The sequence below is a fragment of the Rhinopithecus roxellana genome, chromosome 8 (assembly GCF_007565055.1).
Source record: "Rhinopithecus roxellana isolate Shanxi Qingling chromosome 8, ASM756505v1, whole genome shotgun sequence".
Taxonomy (NCBI): Eukaryota; Metazoa; Chordata; class Mammalia; order Primates; family Cercopithecidae; genus Rhinopithecus; species Rhinopithecus roxellana.
The window spans coordinates 12,955,486-12,971,570 of NC_044556.1; the positions used below are offsets into that span (position 1 = coordinate 12,955,486).

The following is a 16,085-nucleotide window of genomic DNA, read 5'->3' on the forward strand; positions in this document are numbered from 1 at the left end:
CATGGTGAAACACCATCTCTACTAAAAATACAAATATTAGCTGGGTATGGTGGTGCATGCCTGTAGTCCCAGCCGCTCAGGAGGCTGAGGTGGGAGGATCGCTTGAGCCCAGGAGTTGGAGGCTGCAGTGAGCCATGATCATGCCCCTGCACTCCAGCTTGGGAGACAGAATAAGACCCTATCTCAAAAAGTAATAATAATAATAATTATATATGTACATATAATATATAATACATACACGAGATTTTTGAAAATTACATTGTTTTTGCCTAGGCTAGAGTGCAGCAGTATTCATAGCCATGATCATAGCACACTATAGCCTGGAACTCCTGCGCTCAGGTGATCCTCCTGCCTCGGCCTCCTGAATAGGTGGGACTACAGGCCTCTGAATTAGGTTATTTATTTATTTAAGACAGAGACTCACTCTGTTGCCCAGGGGGGAGCGCAGTGGCACAATCTCGGTTCACTGCAATCTCTACCTGCCAGGTTTAAGAGATTCTCCAGCCTCAGCCTCCCAAGTAGCTGGGATTACAGGCACCTGCCACCATGCCGGCTAATTTTTTTTTGTACTTTTAATAGAGACAGGGTTTTGCCAGGTTGGCCAGCCTGGTTTCGAACTCCTGACCTCAAGTTATCTGCCTGCCTCATCCTCCCAGAGTGCTAGTAGTATAGGCAGGAGCCACTGTGCCCAGCCGTTTTTGCCTTTTGCATAGCACAGTCATGAATATCCTGGGTCATGTTTCCTGTGGATATTTATCTAGAAGAGCAAAGGCTATGTTATTTGGCACATGTATGTTCAGTGTTGTGGCTAATGTCAGTCTGTTTTGCAGAGAGACTGCAGTGTGGAAGAGCTTTGTGTACCCGTGGCTTCTAACACTCGGTATTGTTGGACATTTTATACTAGGGGGCAGTGAAATGGGAGTAAAATGGGGCCTGTGACTTTATCATACATGTCCTGGATTCCTAACAACGTTGGACATCTCTTCATGTATTTGTCAGATGCTTGTGTTTCCTCTTTTGTAAAATGCCTTCTCAGGCTTTGCACTTTTTTTTTTTTTTTTTTTTTTGAGGCGGAGTCTCGCTCTGTCGCCCAGGCTGGAGTGCAGTGGTGCAATCTCTGCTCACTGCAAGCTCTACCTCCCGGGTTCACGCCATTCTCCTGCCTCAGCCTCCTGAGTAGCTGGGACTACAGGCACCCGCCACCACACCCGGCTAATTTTTTGTATTTTTTAGTAGAGACGGGGTTTCACTGTGTTAGCCAGGATGGTCTTGATGTCCTGACCTCGTGATCCGCCTGCCTCAGCCTCCCAAAGTGCTGGGATTGCAGGCATAAGCCACCGTGCCCAGCCTGCACATTTTTCTTTTGAGTGATTGTCTTTTTCTTATTGGAACTTCATTCTTTTTTTTTAAGTGATGGGGGGGGGGGTCTCACTATGTTGCCCAGGCTGGTTTCGAACTCCTGGCCTCAAATGATCCTCCTGCCTCACCCTTCTAAGTAAGGAACTTGATTCTTTTTAAAAGACTGTATGAGATTCCATCGGAAGGTTTTCCTTTTCTTTATGGCATGCATTCTTTTTTTTTTTTTTTTTTTTTTTTTTTTTTTTGAGATGGAGTCTCACTCTGTTGCCCGGGCTGGAGTGCAGTGGTGTGATCTCAGCTCACTGCAAGCTCTGCCTCCCGGGTTCACGCCATTCTCCTGCCTCAGCCTCCCAAGTAGCTAGGACTACAGGCACCCACCACCTCACCCGGCTAGTTTTTTTTTTTGTTTTTTTGTTTTTTTTTTTGTATTTTTTAGTAGAGACAGGGTTTCACCATGTTAGCCAGGATGGTCTCGATCTCCTGACCTCGTGATCCACCCGTCTCGGCCTCCCAAAGTGCTGGGATTACAGGCTTGAGCCACCGCGCCCGGCCATATGGCATGCATTCTTAACAAAGGCAAAATTGGTTCTTGGCGGGGGGGTGTGAAAAAATCTTACTCTTTTAATATACTAAACACAGCAAAACAGAGATATACATATAGTATATAAGCAAATATACAGGATATCTATGTTACTAAATTTTCATGTGGGGTGATGAGGAAAAAATGTCTGAAAAGATCTATAGGTGATAATGACAAACAAGGTTTTTTTTTTTTTTTTTTTTTTTTTTTTTTTTTTTTTTTTTTTTTCTGGAGACAGAGTTTTGCTCTGTCGCCCAGGCTGGAGTGCAGTGGCATGATCTCGGCTCACTGCAAGTTCTGCCTCCCGGGTTCACGCCATTCTCCCTGCCTCAGCCTCCAGAGTAGCTGGGACTACAGGCGCCCGCCACCTCGCCCAGTTAATTTTTTTGTAGTTTTTGTAGGGACGGGGTTTCACCGTGTTAGCCAGGATGGTCTCAATCTCCTGACCTTGTGATCTGCCTGCCTCGGCCTCCCAAAGTGCTGGGATTACAGGCGTGAGCCACCGTGCCCGACCAACAGACAAGGTATTTTTATACCAATTTTCATGAGTATATGGCAACAAACATTTTTAGGGGCATACATACCTTTTCTTTTTTGTTTTTTGTTCTTATTTGTTTGGTTGGTTTTGGGTTTGCTGGGATTTTTATCTAGTTCATTTCTTTATTTTGAGAAAGAGTCTCACTCTGTTACCCAGGCTGGAGTGCAGTGTTGTGCTCTCAGCTCACTGCAAGCTCTGCCTCCTGGATTCAAGCGATTCTCCTGCCTCAACCTCCCGAGTAGCTGGGACTACAGGCACCTGCCACCACACCTGCCTAATTTTTATATTTTTCATAGTGAAGGGGTTTAGCCATGTTGGCCAGGCTGGTCTCAAACTCCTGACCTCAAGTGATCCACCCACCTCGGCCTCCCAAAGTGCTGTGATTACAGGCATGAGCCACCACACCCAGCCCGTTGGTTTTTTGAGACAGGATCTCACTCTGGTGCCCAGGCTGGAGTGCAGTGGCGTGATCACAACTCACTGCAGCCTCAATCCCAAGACTCAAGCAATCCACCCACCTCAGTCTCCACGTAACTGGGACTACAGGTGTGTGCCACCATGCCTAGCTAATTTTTAAAATGTTTTGTAGAGATGAGTCCTCACTATGTTGCCCAGGCTGGTCTCAAACTCCTAGCCTCAAGTGACCCTCCCACCTCTGCCTTCCAAAGCATGGGGATTACAGGTGAGCCACTGAGCGTGGCCCATATATGTGTTTTCTTAAGTTTAGAATAAGCTCCCAAAATTTAGACAGTAAAATCTAAGCCTGTCTTAGGCCTGTGCCACACAAGCCAAACTGCTTTTACAATTCATACACCCATTCAAGCAATTATGAAAATGCTTGTTTCAACACATCCTCACCAGCACTGGTGACTTTGAGGAGTGCCAAAACATGGTCAATTCTTATTGTTTTTCCACCTTTCTTTGGTCTCTGTAAGGCTGAACCTTTTCAATATGTTTGCTAATCACGCTGTCCCTGGGGAACGTTCTAGAATAGAACATCGTGTTGACTCCTATGGAAAAAAGGGGGTCCCTTCATGTGGGGGGGCAGAAATTTAGCTGTGATGTAGCCTATGGTTATGCAGAAAGCAGAATTTGCAAGCAGTGCACTTGGATATGTAGCCTAGGGGAATTTCCAGCAAAGTGTTGAAAGCGCAGGCTGGTTTCTTCTCTCTGCTTGTTATAAAATGTGAGAGGAAATAGACAGATTGAGGGAAGAAGTGTGAAGTAAAAAGGAACCAGGACTTGATAATCTGGGAATTCTAAGCCCATTGAGATCACAAAAGATGCTAAAATTAGATGCTCCTGACCATCACCACTTCTCAGCTTGGTGACCTCAGGCAAGTGTCTAAACCTCTCTGAGATTCAGTTTCCTCATCTATAAAATGGGCTTGATGGTAATAGCACCCACTTCAGAGGGCTGTGGTGAGGGGTAAGTGAGTAGGTTCATGTCAAGCACTTCACGCAATGCCGGGCAGGGGTGCAGGGGTGATTTCGTAGGGAAAATGATAGGTGAGAGGCGCTGCGTCAGTGCTCCACTGTCTCTACGCCCCTCTTTACTTCCTGGCTGCTATCAACCCATCCCTCCTCTCCTCTCCTCACCCACAGGTACCTAATTCCCCCAGGCAGGGGAGGGGGTGAGAATTCAAGCTGAGGATTAGTAGAGGCCGATTAGAGACGGGCGGGAGCAGGAGGGAGGAGGGAGGGTCTCTAACCCACTAACCCTTCCCTTGCCGGTCCTGCCTCAGGTTTGCGGGAGGGATGGGGGCCTGCAGAACCTTGGTACCTGCCACACCCCTGGATAAAGCATTAGGGTCCCTGCTGGTTGACCCCAGGTTGACCCCTCTCTGGGCCTCATTGGTTCCTTCTGAACTATGGGGTGAAGACTGCAGAAATGAAATGGGAAAGCCTCAACGTCTGAAGATGAGGGCACAGGGTAAATGCCTCGGGGCTGGCTGAGACATCCTTCCGTAGACAACACTTACTGAGCACCTACCATGTGGGCAGAGCTGCTGGCATCACCGTCGCCTAGAACTGCTCAGCTCCCAGAGTGCCAGACTCAACTTCCAGAACCCCCAGACTCAGCCATGGCTCCGGAGGGGCGCTCCGGGGCCTGGTCCTCCTCCTGGGGTGCCGCCTGCTCCCACCCTCACCCTGGGCGTCCTCCCTGGGGGAGTAGGGAACCACTCTCCCAAAGGGGTCCCTGAAATCCTGGATCCTCAGTGTGTGTGTGGGGGGGAACTGAGGAAAGACAGACAGAAGGACCACAGCAGAACCCCTTTCACCAGTCACCCCCTGCAACCTCCCCCAGCTGCCAGACGCAGAGCCGGTGGGGGGGAGGGGGCGGTGCCTACTCTGCGGCTGTCAGAGGAGGGGGACTGCGGGAGAGCGCTTGGGGGGGCGCTGCGGCAGGCGGTCCCAACCCGCAGCGACTCGCGCGGCAGGGGCGGGGGCGCTGACCCACCTCGGCCCGGCCCCTCCCCCGCTGCGGAGGCCTCGCCATTAATCCTGATCGGGGGAGGGGGCGCCCGCTGCCCCCACTTCCTACGGGGGCCGCTGCAAGCACTCCCCTGCCGCCCCCCGCCTGGAGCCCCTGCGGGACCCCCAGGGGACCCCCGCCCCCAGGTCTGTCGCCCTCGGTGTCGGAGTCTCTGTCTGTGTCCCCGTCTGTCCCGTTTCCCTGCTGTGCGTGTGTGTAGCCGCGTGTCCCCCGAACACCTGCAGTCACCGGCCAGGGCGGCTGGGGGAGGGGTCCTGGAGGTGGCGCGTGGGTCCCTCTGAGGTCTGGGTGTCTTTCTGGGACTGTGCGCCGGTGTGATCTCGGGGTGGCAGCCCCACAGGCTGCGAGTGTGCGTCCGTGTTGGCCTCCTGCAGAAGGTGTGTGTCCCAGATGCCTCCCCGGCTTCAAGCGTGGGTCCCCGTGTGCCCGACGGACACCCACGGGCGGTGTGTCCGTCACACGCTGTAGGCGCCGCGCGTGGGGATCTCTGCGCGTGTCCGTGTGTGGTGTGTATGTGTCCGTGGCTGAGTCGAGGAGGCCCGGCCCGCCGGTGTCCCCGAGTCGCCTGCGCGCGAGTGTGTGTGCGCGTGTGTGTGCGCGCGCGCAGCGGCGAAGGTGGATCCGCTCGCTCCGCAGCGAGCCCGGCCGGGGCCCCTCGACCTGCAACCGCCGCCGCCGCCGCCGTTCCCCGGGCCTCCCCTCGCGCGGGCCGGGCCGGGGATGGAGCCGCAGCCAGAGCCGCTACAGCCCGAGCCGCGGCGCGGAGCAGCCTGAGGCGCGGGCGGCGCGCGGGACCGGGGGGAGGGCGGGCCGAGGGGAGGGTCCTGCGGGCCGGGGGGGCGGGCGCGGCGCGCCCCCTCCCTGGCGCGCTCGCTCCCTCCCCCGCGCGCCCTCCCTCGCCGCCTCCTCCCGCCGCCTGCGGCCCCCCCTCGCCGGGGACCGAGCGCGCTCGCTTCGGCGCCGGCCTCGCCTCCTCGCAGCAGCGCCATGGTACGTCGCCGCACCCACTTTCGTTTTCGCCCGGGGACTTTTCGGGGTGGTGCGTGGGCTCCGGGCGAAAGTTGCGAGGTCTGGGGGGACAGGGGACGGGGGCCACCCGGAGGAGGGGCTCAAGGCGGGGATCCCCAGTAGCCCGTCGCCACGGGACCCCTACCCACGATCCCCCCCGACCCCGGCTGGGGGCGGAGCTGGCGCGCGGGGCGCCGCGAGAGACCCCAAGTGGGGGGCCCCTAGCGGGCGCGGCGGAGTTGGCGGGGAGGGCGGGGCTCCCCGGAGAAGGCCCCCGCAACCCCAGGCCGGGCCCCCGCCCCCTCCCCGGGCCAGACCCCAGGCGGGAGGGCGCGGCTCTGGGCGCAAGACCCCCGAGCGCGCAGTCCATGGGGGAGCCCAGGCCAAGGAAGGGGCGCACGGCGGGGCGGCGCGGGGGGCGGGGGTCGCGGCGGCCCCCGCGGGGTGCCCCGGCCCGGGCGAGCGCGGCGCGCCAGCTAGCGGAAAATGGCCGCTGCGGAGAGGGGCGGAGAGCGCGCCGCGGCCGCCGCCGGGCGCCTTGAACTTGGAGCCGGGCGGGCGGCCGCGCTCGGCGCCGCGCAGAAGCAGCCGCCCCTCCTGCTCTCGCACCGCCCCCGCCCCGCCCCTCGGCAGACCCCGGCCCGGCCGCTGCGCGCGCGGGGTCCCCAGCTGGGAGGGACCCCCGGGTCTCGGCCAGGCGCGCCCCAGGCCCGGGAGCAGCGGTGGCTGCACTTGGGGTTCCGGTGTCCGGTCGACTGGCGTCTGTGTCGTGCGCACCTTTAGGGGTGCGTGGGAGCCCCTGCGCTCCTTAACGGGCCGGCACTGGCGCCTGGAGGAGCGTCCGGGGTGCGCGCGACTCGGTGGTCGCGTACCTGCCGTGGGGCCGCGGGTCCTGGCGCGTCGGTTCCGCCGCTTTCTGTGTCCGCGTGTGTCTGCACATCCACGTGCTGGCGTGTGTTGTTGTGAGCGCCGCCCGCATTGTGAGGCTGCGGGACACTCTTGTGTCTTTGGATAACTGGGCGACTGTGCGCGCGTCCCTGCGGGGCGGTGTCGTGAAACTATGGCTGGGCTGCGTGTCCGCGGGGCCGCGTGTCCCTGGGTGACCGTGGGGTGTCCCCGTGTGGGTGTGTGGCGGTTGAGGGGGGTCGCCAGGGAGTGGAGAACTGTCGAGTGGCCGCGTTCCAGGGGACAGTTGGGTGCCGCTCGCTGTGTGCGAGTGACTGGCGCTGAGTGTCCCCCCAGGGAAGGCTCTGCCTTCCACTCCTGGCCGCGCCTCCCCCAGTTCCTTTTATCCTATAACTGGGGACTGCCTGAGCGGCGGGGGAAGAGCGCTCCCTCTACCTTTTCAAAACTGTGTCCCTTTACCTCCCCCCGAAGTCCCCTCCACTTCCCCCAGCCTTCGGGGTCCCCCATCCGCTTGACCTAGGGGGTCCTGGCTGGAGGTTCGGGCGCGAGGTGGCGCCGGGACGCGATCACTCGGCGCGCAGACGTCGCTCGCCAGGGGTTGCGCTTGCGCGGGGACCTGCCCCAAGGGGGGCGGGGCGGCGGGGGTTCCCCCCTCCCTGCGCGGCCGTGGAAGTCCCGAGGGGTGGGTGGTTACAGCAGAACAGGGGTTAGGACGGCCCGGTAGGTGGCTAAAGAGACCCCTTTTATCCTATGCTGGGGAGAGCCCAGGGACGCCGGGACTGGTCCCGCAGTCCCGCAGTGCCGCCTCCAGCACTTGCCCCCAGTGGACCAGAGGCTGTGGGCACAGAGAGCTGTTTTCTCACCTCCAGGGGAATCCCCGCCGCTCCCCACCCCCACCCCGCCCCCAGTGTGTTTGATATAATTTTCTAAATATAAAAACCCCAAGGCCAGGCTGGTGTCTCTCGTTTTCTTCTTGACGTCCCATCATGGGGGGCTGTTTGGGGTTTCAAGAAGGAGAGAAAACTCATCCCACAATGACACGGAGACCTCCCCCCACAACACTCAAGGTCACACTTGGGTTGTCACCATCCCCCACACCCACTCCCAGCCTCAGACTCAGCACTCTCCCTCCGCACTCCCGGATGGGACAGTGGGACGCCCTGGCCTTCAGCATGCGGCATGCACCTCTGTCCCCATTTTCTGTCCTGTGCACAGTGGGACACACGTGCATGCAGTCATAATTACACACACACACACCCACGACACTCCCTCACGGTGCCTGTGTCTGTATGACTATGCACACACAACCACACAGAGACTCATGTAGACACACAGGCCTGTCTAGAGACAGATGTCACACACACAGGCGTGCACGGACACACACAGGCAGACGCACTCACAGACACAAACACCGCACTTGCGGGGGGGAGGGGAGGACAACCACATGTCGCCCTCCTGCCCTTCCCTGTCCCCACCGTACTTCTGCAGGGCCAAGAGCCCAGCCCCGGGGAAGAGCTGGTGTGGGAGAAGCAGGGAGGTGGCGTGCTGTGTGTCATTGTGATGGTGCGTATGTGACTCTGTGTGTGCCTGTGTGGGAATACCAGGAGGGTTCCACTTGTGGGTGTGTGTGTGCTTGTAAGAGTGTGTGGTCTGTGCGGAGTGTGTGTGTGATTGTGGACAAGTGCCCACGTGTTTGTGGTTGTGTCTGCCCTTGTGTGGGGGCAGCCGTGTCCCTGTGTTGTGCTTGTAAAGGAGCGTCCTTTGGGCAGTTGGGAGGGTGTGTTTGTGACTGTGTGTGCCATGTGGGCCTGTGTGTTTGTGTGTCTCTGCTCGCCCCTCTTTGAGGAGGTATTTGAGGTCAGGTGTGGGGAAGGCTGTGATCATGTATGTATGGGTCTGTTTTTGTGTGAATCTGTGTGTGTGTGTTTGTGTCTTTGTGTGTAGGTGTGTGTCGTGTGGAGTCTGTGTCTGCAACTGAGTCTGCACAGTGTGTGTCTGTGTGTCTCTGTGGGTTGTAGTGTGTGGTGTGTGTGACTCTGTGTGGTATGTGTCTTTATCTGTACCAGCCTCAATGGCCTATCTGACTTTTAACTCACTTGACCTTAACATCCCTTTCTACAGCCTCAGTTTCTCATCTGTAAAATGGGACCATATGGGACACTTGCAAGGTTCATGGGGAGCTGACATTGTGGGCCCCTTGCTGAGCAGGTGCGGGGCAGGGGGAGGCTGAGTGCACACTGCACTGCTGTATAATCATTTGCCTGCAAGATTTATGTCCTTTATTCTCTGGGTGTGGTGGCTGTGGGGTGACCATGGGGGGCTGGGGTTCCTGTCTACCCTGCCTGAGCTGCTCTATGAATTGCATTCAACTTTTTAAAAGTTTTCCTTTAATTACTGAAGCCATTAGTGATCATATGAAGATGATACAACTGTATCCAGAGGAAAAAAATCCAGTCTTTCTGATCACCCCCATTTCTGGGTGGAACCCCTCTCCAGAATGTTGCCATCTATAGTTGGAGCATTTGCAGGTGTGAGAAATAATACATTCTTATAGAGGATACATGTGCATATGTGTATATTTCCATAAAGGATGTACTTGTGGAAATACTTATGTATTTCCATAAAGGAGATACGTGTGGGTGTGTGTGTGTGTGTGTGTGTGTGTGTGTGTGTGTGTGTTTTGAGACGGAGTCTCACTCTCTTGTCCAGGCTGGAGTGCAATGGCACGATCCCAGCTCACTGCAACCTCTGCCTCCTGGGTTCAAGCGACTCTTCAGTCTCAGCCTCCTGTGTGGCTGACATTACAGGCACCCTCCACCATGCCCGGCTAATTTTTGTATTTTTAGTAGAGACAGGGTTTTGCCATGTTGGCCAGGCTGGTTTCGAACTCCTGACCTCAAGTGATCTGCCTGCCTCGGCCTTTCAAGGTGTTGGGATTACAGGCATGAGCCACTACACTCGGCCAAAGGATATATATACGTATGTGTGTGTGTGTGTGTGTATATATATATGGACACTGTATATATTTTTATAAATACATGTGTACTCTTTAAAACCCTAAATGAGATCTTGAGTTTCCTTGCTGGGTCTACAGCAGTGGGGTCTTAGCCAGGGGTGATTCTGTCCCCAGGGGACACTTAGCTATGTCTAAGGACATTTGTGGTTGTCACGACTGGGGGGTGCTCCTGGCATGGAGTGGGTTGAGGCCATGGACACTGCTCAGCACCCTGCAATGCCCTGGATCGCCCCAACCCAGAGAGCGATCCAGCCCCAGTGTCACAGTGCCAAGGGGGAGAGCCCGGTCTACAGCTTCCTGTCCCCCCGCTTGTCTCTTGGAGACATCACCAGTTGGGAGCCACTGGTTTTACTCAGCTGCATAGTGTCCTGGCCTGTGCCAGGATTACTAAACTGGTGCCCCACAGATGGACCGCATGGCGGCTTCCAAACTGTAGGCATTAGTGTTATAGGTGGTTTTATAGGTGGCAGTCAACTCTTCTGTGCTTCTGTATCTGGGACAGTTGCAGAGATGCCGAAGAGTGAAATAACTGTAGAGAGAGTGCTTTAAAAAAAAAAAAAAAAAAATGAGCCAGATTGTGCTGGAAAGTGCCAGGAGCTAAATCGTGCACCCATCTTCCAGGACCTCCACACACAGGTCTAAATCCACCAACTGCCTTTTTAAAGAAACTACGATGTACGGTTCCCTGCTGTAACCAGGGGCAGGTATTTGCTGACTCGCCTACAACCCAGAGAGTTAGGAGCTGCCGTCGCCCCATTTCACAGAGGGGAAAGCCGAGGTGCAGAGAGATGAAGCTGCTGGCTGGAGGAGACATAGACCCAAGTATGGAGCCTGAGCTGCATTGGCCTGCTGCGTGGATTTAGGGAACCAACTGTGTGTGCTGCGGGGGGGTCCCTTCCCACTCAAACTGGGATATAGGCTGCTGTTCATATACTTGCAGAAGCTGCTCCCTGCAGCCACCGCTAATAGTGTTAACACACCCTTCCCACAGGCTATCTAAAGACTCCAACCTTCCCCACCTTCCGAGATGCGTCCTGTTGCCATAGCCATTTTACAGATGAGGAAACCGAGGTTCCTAGAGGGGCAGTCTGTGGTCTCTAAACGTCACCTTCCAAAGGATTCTAAGCTGCTGAATGAAGGTGGCAGGCAGGGTGGGCTGTGCAGGGGAGGGAGGGTGGAAGGCACAGGGTCTGGAAGTCTAGGAGGATTGTCTGAAGTCAATCGCAACTTTTAAATGTCTGTGAATTTTAGATTTCACCCTATACGTGTCCCTAGCGTGTTTTAATAAAATACTGCTTCACGTTATATTGGTAATGTGGATTTCCAGATACACTTCTCACCATTTAATTCAAATGCTCCCCACAGCTGCACGGTGGGTTTAAAACACACACACACACACACACACACACACACACACACACACACAAAATTTATGGAGTGTTCGTGATGTGCTAAGCACTGTTTAAATAATGTCACCCTCACGCAGAGAGAAGTCTGTGGGGGGGGGGGGGGCAGGGAACCTATGCTCCAGGAATTCTGCTGCCTCCTAGTCTACCTGTCGGGCCCTGGGCAAGTGGCTTCCGTTCTCTGGGCCTCAGTTTCCTCTCCTGCAACACCTGAGGATAATGGGTTCTGGTATCTTCTGTGCCCCTGGTCCTGGGGCACCTGCCCCAGCTTGGTGAGAGGGTATCATTTGTCCTTGGGAAGCTTGGAGAGATGAGACGAAATGGCCAAGCTTTCTAAGAATGTCTTTAGTGGACATTTGACTGAAGGTCAAGGCTCTGCTAAGGTCATTGTCCTTATCCCCAGCAGTCCTACAGGATGGGCACCTGTAAGCCACTTTATAGGGGAGAGAACGCTTGGGGTGGGAATGAGAGACACAGTAACCTCTGAACAAGCCTGGGAGGATCCAGGGAGTGAACCGGGGGAGGGTTGGGGCCCTGTCATCAGATGCCCTAGGGGCTCAGACCGAGGCAGGCCAGGTCTCTGCCCTGTTATTCTAGAAGGAGAACAGAATGTGGGCTCCGGGGCCAGATGGCCTAGCTCCAAGCCCCCTCGCCATACCTCAGTCTTGAGATCTGTGAAAAGGGCACACCCCTGAGGCAGGTGGAAATTATTGGATACCCAGGGGGAGGCTGCAAGGGTTTATCTGGCCAGCTGGAGAATCCGCCTGGGCTCCGTCCTCCTGGGGTGCTGGAGAGACACGCAGGCGAGGCCACCCCGTCCCTGCCCCTTGGGTGCTGAAGAGAGCAAATTCTGGAGCCTCCTGTGTTAGCCTGGACCCTTCTCGCCAAGGAGAGGACGGCTGCACAGAAGCCCCTCTAGCTGGGAACCGCAGTCCCTGCCTGGCCCTGAGGGGAGAAGGGAGCGAGGGTGCTGTGGGACCAGCAGCTCACCGTGCACCCAGAGTCGTACATCTTTAAGGGGAAAGAGGCGCGCTGGCCGGCCTCTGCGCACGTCACTTCTTCATTCCTTCCCTCCCCCCTGGCTCGTTCCTCCAACTTCCCGGCCAGCTCGGGGGTGATGGGGGGGTGGGGAGGGGGGGCCTTAAAAATCCACCTCTGGCCCCTCAATGTCCAGAAACAGCCCAGTACCCCCTCTCCGCGTGATCCGAGTGGGGGTCGCCCTGCAGTCCCGGGGTCCGGTCTAGTGCCCCGGGGCACTGCGTAAATACGGGAGTGGGGGGTCCTGAGACGTCGGGGGAGTCTCTCCTTTCTCGCTCGCGCCCTTTTTTCCCTCGTTTCTTTGAAAGTTGGGTGTTGAGAAGTGGGAGGTTCGGGGTGGGAGGGGAGATGAATGGGGGGTGGGAGGGGAGAGAAATGGAGGAGGGAGGGGGAGGGTGTCAGAGGGTGGAGAGAGAGAGACAGAGACGGGGGAGAGAGGAAGAGAGAGACGCCGAGAGAGACAGAGGGAGAGAGGGACAGCGAGCGAGGCGGGCGGCGCGAGAGAGGGAGAGCGGGAGGGAGGAGGAGGGAGACCGAGGGAGGAGGCGGCGAGGAGAGCGCGCCGGCCGCGGGAGGGGGGGCGGGGGGGTGGTTTGGAAAAATGACTCAGTAACTTCAGCGCGCCCGCTCCGGCCGGCCCTGCGCCTCCCGCCGCGCCCGGGATGTATTCGTCCCCGCTCTGCCTCACCCAGGTACGGTCCTCGCCCGGCCCCCGCCCGCGCCCCCCGCGCCCTGGGCCCCGCGCGCCCCCCACATCCCAGCCCCGGAGTTTTGAAGCCGGAGGAGGCGGGACGAAAAAGGCGCGCGTCCCTCCCGCCATCCCTGCCCGGGATGCCCCCGGCGCCAAGGGCTGGGGTCCGGTGGGGGGATGGGTCAGGCTGAGGGACCCCCCCCCACACACCCCTACCTACCCTGAACCCCCTACGCGGGACTCTCGCCCAGCCTCCCCACCCTCGACTCTCGGGACCTCTCCCGGATGTGGGGGCTTGGTCTGCCGATTTGCACTCCCCCTACTCCGACGTACTCCCCCCTGACACTTGGAAAGGTCGGAGTGGGGGCTGGTCCCCCTCCAGCAAGGGCTCTGCGGGAAGCCCCCCGCCTGCCTCTGAGAGGAATCTAGGGGGTCATGATTGGACCCTGGGTCTCCCCAGCTGGAGAGAAGGGGACCTCTCATGTGTCTCCCCTATGTCCCCCCACCAAGGTTGTACGGCCGCCCTGGCCCTGGGCCGCCTTTCCCCCGTTATTGGCCCACGTGTGCGTGGAGGGGGAGGGGGCACGAGAAGTTGGAGGCCCAGGAGGGGGAAGGGTGCTCTGGCGGCCCGGCTCGGTCCCCCGCTTTGCAACCCCCCGCCAGCACCATCCCGGTATTTTCGCTGCATCGATCCTGGATTCTGTAGCCGCCGCTGGGAGGAGCGGGAGGCCCGGCGCTCCGGGTCTGGCCTGGGCACTGCAGCGCTGCGGACGCCCTCGCCAGCCCGGCACCTGCCCCTGCCCCCTCCCCCTCCGTAGCCTCTCACCCCTGGCCGCACTCCCAGGCTGCCCCGGGGCCCAGCCTTGTGCAATGGCTGAGGGGGTGTATGGGGAGGGGGCGGCCCCCCCAACTCCTTCCAGCCCCAGACTCCCCGGGGACCCCGAGGTCTGCAGGTTCCGTTTTCTAGATCGCTGCTTTCCTCCTTATGCAGTGTGTCTTTAGGCTGGAGAGGTTCTGGCCTCAGTTTCCCCTGAAGTGATGTGCGGCTAAGGCTGGTTCTGGAGAGAGGGGCGGTATGGCGGGCAAACTGTCAAGTCTGGGCATGTGGGGGGTGCGATTCCAGCGAGGGCCAGGCCAGTCTTAAGGAGCACTGTGTGGGGAGTCTGTGAGTGCCCGGCTTCCGCCCCAGGGCATGGTGCAGTGAGGGACCCCCCACGCCAGGCATGGCTCCTATTGTTAGGGTGTTTCTCTCCGGCCCCCTGCAGCCGACAGGGAATGTGGGGGCTGGTGCTGAGGGGGTCTGAGGCCTGTCCTACCTATGATCCCCTGAGTGACCTTGGGTAAGTCCCTGTCCCTCTCCCAGCCTCAGTTTCCCTTTCTGAGCAGCTTTGGGGAGGGGTTCCCGAAGACGGCATCTCTTTGAAGCTCTCCAAGAACAACCAGGGTTGAGTGGGCACGCTGTGTGACCTTGGGCAGGCTTTGAAGTCTCTGGGCTTATGGGGAGACCGAGGTGTCCCTGCTTTGTCCTCGCCAGCTGGAAGGAGCCATTTGGGAGGGCTGAGCGGAGGGGAGGCTGTTCCAGGCTGGGGAGGTTGGAAGGCTGCCTGTACACCCTGGAATTCCCCCATCAGGGCTGGTTGGGAGCCATCCTGGTTGCTGGGGTTGGGGGTAGTGAGAACCCCAGTCCAGGCGTTGCTTCAGAGAATTGCTAACTCGGCCTCAGTTTCTCCAGGAACAGGGCAAGGACCAGCCAGGAGGGCTGTCTGTGGAAACCGAAAAACGGAGAGGCTAAAAGCTAAAAACAAAAGCTATCCAGGGTTGCTGCGTGTAAGAGACAGAGATGAGAAGACAGAGAGGGGCAGAGAGACAGAGGCAGAGAACTCCTAGGCCAGGGTGGGGACAGCGAGTCCCAAGTGCAGGGGGCTCCCTCCTCTCCTGTGATTCTCCTCTCTGCCCCTCCCTCCACCCCAGCCCCAGAGTGGAGCTGGGGACCCCCTTTCGGGTTTCTCTTCAGCCTGAATGTAATCCCCACTGCTCCCCCAAGGCCCAGTCTGGTCTGGGGTAGCCAGCGGGGCGGGCTGAGGGACTCAGAAGGACCCTGAGTGTCCCATGCAGGACCCTCCCACCCAAGTCCTGGCTGCCTGACTCAGTTTCCCAAATCATATCCCCTCCGTTTCTCTCATCTTGGTCTATTTTTGTCTGTCTATATCTCTATCTTTCTTTCTCTCTGTCTCGCTCTGACACTCTCTCTGTGTCTCTGTTTCTCCCTTCTCTCCATCTGTGTTTCTCCCCGCCTCTGTTTCACTCCCAGTCACTATTGGTCTCTTTCTGTCTCTCTTTCTCATCCTCTGTCTCTGATGTCTCAGTCTCTCCCTCTGTCTCTATCTCTTCATGTCTATCTCACCATCCCTTTCTCCTCTCTTTGCCTCTGCATGTATCTCTGATGTGTCTCTGTCTCTCTGTCTCTCCCTGCCTTTGCCCTCTTTGTATGTCTCTCCGATGTGTCTCTGTCTCTGTTTCTCTGTCTCTGTCTCTCTGCCCCCTTCCTCTCTGTCTCTGTGTCTCTCCCATATGTCTGTCTGTCTCTTCATCTCTGTCTCTCCATCCCTTTCCCCTCTCTCTGTCTCTGCGTGTCTCCCCTTGCCCCCTCTCTCCCTGTCTCTGCGTGTCTCTCCTTACTCCTATCTCTCTGTCTCTCTCTGTCTCTGGGCCTCCCTCTCCCCACTTTTCCCAGCTAATTTTACAACCTGAGCCCAACCGAAAATAGCTCCCTTTTAGCTGATCCGACCCGGATCCTTCTCGGGAGCCGACGCTGGTGGAGGGTGGGGGGGTGCCTCGGTGCCAGCCCGCTCTGTGCCACCCAGGCCCTGCCCGCTGAGGGGGGAGCGGGTGCTGGCGGCCCTGGGGCATTCTGGGAGCCCCGGGCCAGGCTCGGCGGTGACTCAAGCTCTTTTTCACTTTTACTCTTAAGAGGAACTGTGTGGAGCCCGTGGCTCCCATAAATCCTGCCGGCGGGAAGGCCGGCCTCCCCGTGTCTGCTGTGGGC

General features: G+C 57.7%; 1 protein-coding gene across 4 annotated transcripts in view; it reads left to right on the top strand.

The window, feature by feature from the left end:
- Positions 1-5,607: 5,607 nt before the first annotated feature.
- The window catches only part of NFIC (nuclear factor I C), a 112,398-nt gene continuing 101,920 nt past the window's right edge, over positions 5,608-16,085 (top strand). For 2 of the 4 annotated variants that reach the window (XM_010367297.2, XM_010367298.2), the window contains exon 1: positions 12,877-13,040. In XM_010367297.2, coding sequence (XP_010365599.1) covers positions 13,011-13,040 — 30 coding nt within the window. In that variant the 5' untranslated portion in view covers positions 12,877-13,010. Of the gene's footprint in view, positions 5,965-12,873; positions 13,041-16,085 lie in introns of those variants that run through there. The other 2 variants (XM_030935794.1, XM_010367296.2) reach the window with 2 other exon arrangements.